The 10615-nt window shown below is 38.6% G+C and overlaps 1 protein-coding gene across 1 annotated transcript in view; it reads left to right on the top strand.

The window, feature by feature from the left end:
* LOC138369906 (adhesin Ata autotransporter-like) overlaps window positions 1–486 on the top strand; it is a 1491-nt gene extending 1005 nt beyond the window's left edge. The window contains exon 1 of the mRNA XM_069333654.1: window positions 1–486. This exon is cut by the window's left edge and continues 1005 nt beyond it. Within this exon, the coding sequence (XP_069189755.1) occupies window positions 1–486 (486 nt within the window).
* The last annotated feature ends 10129 nt before the right edge of the window (window positions 487–10615 follow it).

Genomic DNA, 10615 nt, shown 5'->3' on the forward strand with positions numbered 1-10615 from the left:
AAACAGTATGCCATGGGTGTAAAACAGAATGCCATGGGTGTAAAACAGAATGCCATGGGTGTAAAACAGTATGCCATGGGTGTAAAACAGAATGCCATGGGCGTAAAACAGAATGCCATGGGAGTAAAACAGAATGCCATGGGTGTAAAACAGAATGCCATGGGAGTAAAACAGAATGCCATGGGTGTAAAACAGAATGCCATGGGTGTAAAACAGAATGCCATGGGTGTAAAACAGAATGCCATGGGTGTAAAACAGAATGCCATGGGTGTAAAACAGAATGCCATGAGTGTAAAACAGAATGCCATGGGAGTAAAACAGAATGCCATGGGTGTAAAACAGAATGCCATGAGTGTAAAACAGAATGCCATGAGTGTAAAACAGAATGCCATGAGTGTAAAACAGAATGCCATGAGTGTAAAACAGAATGCCATGGGAGTAAAACAGAAGGTCAAGAGTCAAGAGCAGTTCGCCTCGCGTCTATAACCAGGCCGGAGCAGTTTTATTATGTGGTAAACATTAAAAGTCCAAAGTCGTAGAGAAACACAGAATTAAGATGTTACCATTGAAAAATGTTCACAATTATAGGAGTGCGGTTTATGTGACTACTGTATATCAGTTGACCGTGATCAATGCGATTAACGTTCGGGGGTTAATGTTGAAATATTACTTGCAAACGAGGCGTACTAAGTGGTTATTTAATGAATAGGTTATGATATCTTATTTTTGAGAGGTTTCATTGAATTTCTTAACTGTTGGGATTTGTAAATCACGTTCCTCGTAATGTTTCAAAAATATTTGACTGAGTTTAATTGCTGTTACGTACATCATGTGAACAGAAATAGGTAAAGGAAAAACATTCTAATTCAATTTAGAATGTTCTAAACTTTATAACAAACGTGACCTAACACAAGCCTACCCCCTTCCTGTTATCTTTCTTCTTTTTCTTTCCCTTGTTTTCTCTTACGATTTCTTTCTTATTCCTATTATTACTCCCCTTTATTATACCTTACCTTCCGTTCCTGTTGCCTTGCTTTTTCTTCCTCTAAAATTTCCTTCTCCTCACCTCTCTCTCACGTATTTATTCCCATTGCCTCCTTCCTCTGCCCAATCACAATCACACACCGCTCCTGTGCCAGGTAAGTTACGGGCTCACCATAGCCCGTGCTACTTGGAGCTTGTTCCAAGTAGCTGAATCTATAACAACAACAACATCCTTCCTCTCATCACAATCGACTTGATAATTTTCCAGGACGGACCGAAAAGTCGTCGTCTCTTAACTTTCTAGTGTATGGTTCAGTACAACATTTTTTCAGCCACGTTATTGTGACTCCTCATCTACACAGGTAAATGAAATCAGTGAAAGCCAAGAAAAGACTTTTAACAAGCGAGTTCTGAGACTTGTAAGAAGGATTAATACACGTTAATTATTACTCTAGTAAAAATTACTCTTGTGGCTTGTTAAAAAACGTACTTAAGAGTGATAATACTTAAGGAATCTAAGACGTTAACTAGCATTATGCAAATTTTAAAGAATGCATGAATGGCTTGTAATTGTTTTTACCTCAAATGCGCGAAGAAAATATTATATTTGGTAACAAACAAGAACACAAAAAACCTTAGTGTTATTTTTACCAGCCTATAGTTATATATATATGTGTGTGTGTGTGTGTGTGTGTGTGTGTGTGTGTGTGTGTATGTACACGTGAATGTATACATGAGTATGTGTGTGTGTACACGTGAATGTATACATGAGTATGTGTGTGTGTGTGTGTGTGTGTGTGTGTGTGTGTGTGTGTGTGTGTGTGTGTGTGTGTGTGTGTGTGTACACGTGAATGTATACATGAGTATGTGTGTGTGTACACGTGAATGTATACATGAGTATGTGTGTGTGTGTGTGTGTGTGTGTGTGTGTGTGTGTGTGTGTGTGTGTGTGTGTGATTCAGAGGACAAACAAGGAAGATATGCAATGTTAGCACACGACTAGAGACGCGTCATCCCTGCCGTTATTGAGTGAGGTCATTGACAGAGCTTTACTGCCTCTCCCTGACACTGGGAGGCACTGTAGCGGCACTCTCACCTGATACACTGCCTCATTATACCTCTGCTCCCTCTCTCTCCGCTGAAAGAATTCCTGCTGTATTTTTCACTACGATTACTTCCTTGCATTTATCTGATTACTTACAAGACAGTCAACTGATACGAAAAACTGTAAATATATTGATCAATATATATATATATATATATATATATATATATATATATATATATATATATATATATATATATATATATATATATAGTAGCCAGAATGCAGTGCTCGACCTACTATGCCAGGGTCGATTTGCCTAATAAGCCAAGTTTTCCTGAATCTATATATTTTTCAACTTTTTTTCCTATGAAATGATAAAGCTATCCATTTCATTATGTATGAGTTCATTATTTTTTAATTTGAGTTAAGACTAAGGTAGATATGTGTCCTAAACTAACCAACCCTACCTAACCTAACCTTTCTTAACCTAACCTAATCTAACATAACTTCGTCAATAATTTATGCTCCTTATATAATATAATAAAAATAATTTAAATAAACCAATTCGAAACAAATTGTTGAAAATATAAAAATCACTCGGCCTGTTAGGCAAATCGGGTCTTGCATAGTAGGCTGAGAAGTGCGTTCTGGCTACTAGGTACGATATATATATATATATATATATATATATATATATATATATATATATATATATATATATATATATATATATATATTATATATATTTATATTATATATTTTTTTTTTTGCATGTTAGGGAAGGAGATAGGCAGCAGCCATTAAAATTCAGACCAGTACCAATAGCAAATGTCACAATGTATTCAAGAGGCTGACCAAATAGAAGGAACATAAATTCCTCAGAACAGATGCATTTCATTTCCATATACCATCATGGCTCCAGCTTCCCTGCCTTGTTAACGTTTTCTGAATGATTAGACCATTCAAACCAGAAACAATTGGACACTTATCCTACCCATTAGTACCAGGAAGCAAACGGTACTGACAGGTACCGGATACCTCATTGCTACTAATCTAGATAGTAAATTGTATCTAGATGACTGGAAAGTTAGATATGAGAGTACCTCTCACTGTGAATTGGGTCCTCAATGCGAGGGATGTAATCAGAGTTGACATAGACAATGAGCGGAGTGCCACAAGGGTCTGTACTAGGGCTCATCCTGATGATAACCTAATGGTCTGCGGTGTCGAAGTGTTATGTGTGGGGTTTAGAGGGCCCTCTGTCCAACCCAGTATATTTTAGTTGTAAACACAGTGCACATGCATGGAGATATACGCAAAGCTACGATAATAGGAATGTGAATGAGAAGTCCCCCAAAACAGCACAAGAGTGTCACAGGTTGCAGCTACCAGCATCACAAAACAAAGTAAACTTAAGAATCGACATATTACCATATAAAAAGCAAGAGACACATTTAAAAATAATGTAGGCAGATATTCAAACAATGCCCAGCATATGGTTAGACTTCAACCAGTGTAACAAGTAAGGTTTCCAACCACGTTACACAATCTACCTTACAACTGCTCTTGAGTATGCAGCCCCCGGAAAATAAATTTTGCTAGAAAAACTAACGAAATCAATAAAAGGTAAAGAAATTTTTAATAAAGATCGTGTCAGAGTTGAGGGGACTTGTATATTTTTCAACTTTGGAAAAAATCTACTAAGACAAGGACTAAGGGAAGAAAATCACCACCGAGTAATAAACAAGGAACTAGGGAATATAATAACGACATATAAGATTATAAAGTGAATTGTGAAAGAAAATATAAATATATTATTTTTATGTTAAGGCAGAAGGTATATCGGATCATAGAAGGTAGGTTCTATACATATCCAGATACTCCTCACTTGTGTCAAATATATGCTAGAAATTTTATGGTTAATTTTCTTCTATAATTTGACTTTATATAAGGGAAAGGTATAACAGAACGAGTAGACACACAAATAAGCTCAAAATACGACAGAGTTTCTACAGCTTGTGTATTGTTATTAATTGGAACAGACTAGATGAAGAAGTGGCTGAAGTTAACTCAAGATGGAGAAATGGCTAAAGATAACTCGAGATAATGAAGTGAGTGACGTTAACTCATTGCACAATCTTGTACAAAAAGAAGCCATCATATTAAACTACAATACGTTTAATACTCGGGCTTAGCAGCTGGCGCTTTACACAGCAAGCAAATAATTGAGAAAACATCCACATGTTTACACAAGTACACACAAAAAACCACATACACACGCACATACACACACAACATACGCACATGACACTCGTATCATCACTGACGCTCGGCGCTTAGGTAGTCAACAAACAGGAGTAATGTTAGCCCATTCCGCTAACAATAGCGATGTGTCTGCATGAATTCCACACTATAATGGGTTGTCATGGACAGACAGCCCTCCCGAGACCACGGCTGGAGACACGGAGCTGCAGTAATCAATTGCGAACAATGGCTTTCCTTCTCGTGTTTGGGTTGGAAGAGGTGGGTGTGGAGGTGCCCTTTGCGTGTTTGTTTTCCCTTGTGATAATCCACCGGGATTTATTTTTATGGCTCGTTCCTCAGCGCAGGAGATGGAATATGCAGAGTTTTCAATGTCTCGTGGAAGGGATTTCACTCTTACTTGCTAAGAGAAAGCGAGAAAGTGTGAGTTTGGGGAGCATTACTATTCAATTAGATTGTATTACTCATTCTTCATATCGGAGACATCAATGCTTCCATGGACAACATTGCCTCCAAGAACATCAATGCCAACAAAAAAATAATTTACACTTCATTTGGCCCCATTATCATATGATAGTACGTGATTATTTATTTGATTAGTGACCTCTATGTTTCAAGAGGGAGCTTTTGCATTTTAGTGTTTGTGATGAGGATCAAGTCGGAAAACGACGGTGTTGAATTGCAAAGATGAGAGGCATGAAATTCCCGCAGGTCTGAAAATAGAGGTTCTGATGTTGCCGTGTGTCTGGGATTTATGCTTGCAATTTACATTTATGGATGCATCCTCCCGCGAGTGTATTTATAGATCTGCAAGCAATCCTCCTGTGCGCATTTAATTTTACGACCAGTACTACATCATCGGTTATGAAAACGCACATAAGCAGCTCTGCATGATGGCACATGCAAATACATGTACAAAACGACTGTTACAATAGGTATGCTGTAAGGTTTAAGATCTATCATCCATTGGAAGGTTATTAATGCCACCAGAGGACCTAAGTGGCAATGCAAGACGTTTGGATGTTGGAGGAATGGTCTGTCAACTCTTGGGGCGTTATTAAGACCACCAAAAGAGCTTTCTGACCAACCGCGAAGTATACTTTAGCTGTAGACACAGTCCAAAACTAAGAGAAACTCTTAAGTGTATATAGACAGCGAGGAACGGAATCCTCTACTTTGTGTATAAAACCCTTGTAAAGTCACTCAAACCATGCTCATAGCGGCATTTGTCAAACTGCGTTTTTAATATTGATTTTATGGAAGAAAGTCCTGTTTTCGGTTCGCAAATGACTATCTGTGTAATCTATCAATTAAACCTTATATCAAATTGATTAAATAATAAATAGTTATAAAATCATCTTCTGTTATAAAGAAGATTTCAAAAAGAGAAACTGATTAAGTATAATAATTTCCTCATATTGAAATTGCCCCAAATTCGACGTTAGGAAATACAATATATTCCAAGGGCGTTCCAAAGAATATAAATCAATTTTATCTATGTTAATGATATTTTGACACTTGCTTACTTTAACAGGAGATTGCAAAGTGAAGATAGGAAATGTAGATGTTTATCTCTCAGAATGTTTGGTAATATGTTTATTGTTTGTGATGTGTTTATATGTATGTATTAACACGATGTACTGAACGGGGTGAGAATAGCTTGAGCTTACCTCATCCCTTTGTGTGTATTTTACCTCAATAAACTTATTTCAGTTTCAATTTCAATTTCAAGTGAAGATAAAGTCTTACATTTCCTGAAGAACGGGGGATCTGTGTCAACCAAGATGGAGGCACAACTCGAGTCAAAATACTTGAGAAGCTATTAAGAATAATGAATTATGTAAAAGTTATAACGAGATAATAAATAGGAGAGCTGAGATATCAGATTACACTGACAAGAAGGGTGACAGGGCGTGACAGGGCGTGACAGGACATGACAGAAGACAGCAGTGTGGGACAGTGGCGTGACAGACGTAAACAATCGTCACTACCCTCTGTAACAGGATGAAAATAAAGGAAATGTTACTGAATCGTGTTAGTATATAAATAAATCTTACGTTTACGTTTGTAGAGAACAGTAAGATCCAAAGAAGTATACGACAACGTACTCTACAATGTTATTCATATATGCAACGCTAATCAACTCCGCAACGCTATTCAACACATACAGCAGTTTAGACCCACCGAGTTATTTGTCATCCCACTAGTGTAAATATTGACGGGTCATCCGATGAAAGAATTTAACAATATTTTATCAATTTTATTATCCATTTTTTCAAAAGAGCTTGAAAGAAATATAGTGTTGTTGCAACACAATACATAGTATATATCAGCAACATAAAATGTATGTATAAAATATGATGCTTTAATATAGAGGCTTATTCTCTCTTGATTTTCAAAATGTGTCAATTTTAAATGCCAATGGAGAGTCTGGTTTATGTTAATTAATAACTCAGTCGTATTCACCTGCGTTCACTGGCTTTTAACTTTGGAAATTATTTGATAAAAGTGAGGTGTGTACAGAGAGAGAGACTGTACGGCAAGATACGGTGTGCAGGGAGACGGTGTACAGTGAGGCGGTGTACAGTGAGGCGGTATACAGTGAGGCACGCACACACAAGCTCTCTGAGCAAGGGAAGTATGATACCTATCAATTATTCGTCTCCGACTTGGAGGAGACGAGGTTCCTAGCGAGGAACCTCAACACAGAGGCACTAATTCTATCCCAGGAGACGGAGGTCGTCGAGGGCACGTTGGGATATAGGAAGGTTGTAAAGTTATGAGGCTGGGATGCTGAAGGTCGTATTACAGGGTGCTGGGATGTGCTGAAGGTCATATTACAGGGTGCTGGGATGTGCTGAAGGTCGTATTACAGGGTGCTGGGATGCTGAAGGTCGTATTACAGGGTGCTGGGATGTGCTAAAGGTCGTATTACAGGGTGCTGGGATGCTGAAGGTCGTATTACAGGGTGCTGGGATGTGCTGAAGGTCGTATTACAGGGTGCTGGGATGTGCTGAAGGTCGTATTACAGGGTGCTGGGATGTGCTGAAGGTCGTATTACAGGGTGCTGGGATGTGCTGAAGGTCGTATTACAGGGTGCTGGGATGTGCTGAAGGTCGTATTACAGGGTGCTGGGATGTGCTGAAGGTCGTATTACAGGGTGCTGGGATGTGCTGAAGGTCGTATTACAGGGTGCTGAGATGTGCTAAAAACCATAACACTGGGTGCCAGTTAATTCAAGGCTAGGAGGCCGGGTTATTGCAATGATAAGGGACTACGTAGATAGAGTGCCAGGATGTTAGTTCACTACCAGGCAGTAAAACTGTTTGATCCGATACGATAAAGATCTAGAAAGCTGTGAGGCTCATCACCTAAACTGGAACGATGGTTATCTAAAAGGCTAAGATGGTAGGAAGTGAGGTGAATACCAGGAGGGAAAGTAGAACTGGTAGGCTGGTCCTACTCGAATGCAGTTGCAATGCGAAAAGGTAAATCCGTGTGGGTGATTGGCTGGATGTCTGAAAGATTTTGACAATCGAAAGCCAGACAACTGGATGCTGGAAAACTCTGCAAGACAATGACAGCAGGAAGAATTGAAGGCTGGAAAGATAAAGCTTGGAGTTGTTAGCCTTATACCATTTCTGGGTCGAGTTCTATGATACTGGAAATCTGGAAGATTATATATCCTAGAAGATAAGATGCTTATGACTGTTAAAGAAAAATATAAAACGGGATGGCGGGTTTTCCAGGGCGCAGGAGAATATGAACTGGATTAACAGTGGATCCGTTCTTGAAGGAACAAATTGGTGGAATTGATATTCCTCTTAGATGCTCTAAAGTCATGATAAAGATGAAGGCTCGAATATCAGTTTTTAGTGTGCGGTAATACGCTCTGAACCATTTCTTACTGTTTCGATTATATAATCTTTAAATGTCTGGATATATTAACTTTGGGTTTAAATTGTTCAATAAGATGCGAATGTTACCAAACATGAAAAGTTGCGCATTCGTAAGTTGTGTTAATATATGACGGATGTTGCTCAGTCTGTCACTGAAAAACCTTGAGGTAAAGAATACAATTATAAAAAAACCTATTTAATATTTTGTTAACTACGAGTGATTATTTTACTGGCTTGTTAATTGAATGTCAGATTAGTATGAAGATTAATTTTGTGTATGATCAACTGGGTTTATTTAACATGTCTACGAATTCACCTGTAGATTACCTCTAAACGATTTCGATAATTCTTCGATCGCATCTTGAACTGCCGTCAGTGTTCCTTGGTGACTGCTTGATCTTAGGGGTTGTTTGTCTTTTGTAGCCTATAGTGCCATATAGCCACTACAGCCTGATTGATCCGCTAACACTGGTAGAACCTTGTCCAGTTTTCAGTCGCTATTTCAGTGATATTTCTTTATATTTGTTAGGAAGAGATTCAGCAGCCTAGGATCTCTGATGTTTACAATGTTCTCCAATTGTGTTTTAAAGATCCCCGAGTGATCTCTGTCGTTATTAAACATTTTCCAATATATCTCTCAGCCCGGTATGTTATAATTTAATAGTGTAGGTTTAAGGTAGTATGTAGGTATAATAGTGTAGGTAGGTTTACACTGTCTTTTCCAGTATTTGCTAAGTATATATTTTGAGATATCTCTCTTTTTTCACGATAAGTCCCTCCCTGATGATAACTTCCTCCTGGACGATAATTCTATCATTTGCGAGAACACCATTCCTCACGATAGCTTCCTAACGAGGATTCCCCTTTTCAAGATAATGTCTTCCCTGATGATGGCTCCATCTCTGACGATAGCTCCATCTCTCTGACGATAATTTCCTTCCTCACCATGAAGCTCTCCATCACGATAAAAACCTCCTTCCATCCACCGCATAAACATCTCCTACAGTCGAGAGATAACAATACGATGTTAATCAAAATATATTCTTGAATTCTTCCCTCCCTCCCTCTCCTCCCATCTCTCTCTCTCTCTCTACTTCTTATTCTTTTTCTGTGACACATCTCTTCGTCTCTCCCGTTCTCTCTCCAAAAAAATATTTGTATTTCTGCATCTCTCTCTGTCTGTCTCTCTCTCTCTCTCCCCTATTTCCATGTCTCTTCATCGCCTTTCATTCTCCCCCATTTCCTTCACAAAATTTTCTCCAATTCGTCTGTGCATTTGCATCCTCTATATCTGCTACCATTCTTTTTGTTTCCTTTCTCTTCTCCTGCCAAACACAAGCACGTGTAATTTCTTTACTTCTTCTCTATTTGATCTGGTCGGTCTTTACTTTCCGACCAGACTCCCTATTTTTCTCTCTCTGTCGCCCAGATTTCCTATTTTTCTGTATTTGTTGGCCAGATTCCCTATTTTTCTGTATTTGTTGGCCAGATTCCCTATTTTTCTGTATTTGTTGGTCAGATTCCCTATTTTTCAGTATTTGTTGGCCAGATTCCCTATTTTTCTGTATTTGTTGGTCAGATTCCCTATTTTTCAGTATTTGTTGGCCAGATTCCCTATTTTTCAGTATTTGTTGGCCAGATTCCTTATTTTTCAGTATTTGTTGGCCAGATTCCCTATTTTTCAGTATTTGTTGGCCAGATTCCCTATTTTTCTGTATTTGTCGGCTAGATTCCTAATTTTTCTGCCTCTGTCGCCTTGATTCTCCATCTCCTGTCTAAAATTTTGTCCTCTGTTAAATTTATTCAGCGGACAGAGCTTGAATGATCACATTCTCCATCTCGCTGCATTGTTTATCGTCTCCTTTTGTGATAATTTGAACCTTCTCTTACGCTGTTTAATTTATTTGATTTACCTCCATTAAATCTTTTTTCTCCTTGTGTGTCGATTATTCTTCCCATTCACCTGCGTTCTGCAATCTTTGTTTCAGTTCTAATTTTTTAGCCGCTTCTGCTCTTTGCTCCTCCGGTCTTCTTGCTTCTCTCGTTCTGTGTTATCCAGGAAGGAACGGCAGCAATTTGGTTGACTTTAGAGCCAGCTTACCACGTTCGTGGAGCTTAAGACGGGGCGAGAGGAAACTCTTTGTCCATCTAATGTGATGGGGAAAGAGGGGGCAGGGTGGAAAAGAGGGAATAGGGTGGCAAGGTAAGTAAAGAGGTGCAAATAAGAAATGAGAGGTGAAGGGGTAGGGAGCGTGTGTGTGAGAGTTCGATATTACAAAAAATGAGTTATGTGGAGAGGTGAGAGGAGGTGGAAGAGAGCTGAAATGGAAAAGTGGTAAGAGACATGAAATGGAAAAAGAAAGAAGGGGAAGAGAAAGATAGGGGGAGAGGGAGAGAAAGGTAGAGGGAGAAAGAAATTTGT

Source organism: Procambarus clarkii, chromosome 30 (genome assembly GCF_040958095.1).
Source record: "Procambarus clarkii isolate CNS0578487 chromosome 30, FALCON_Pclarkii_2.0, whole genome shotgun sequence".
NCBI classification, from domain to species: domain Eukaryota; kingdom Metazoa; phylum Arthropoda; class Malacostraca; order Decapoda; family Cambaridae; genus Procambarus; species Procambarus clarkii.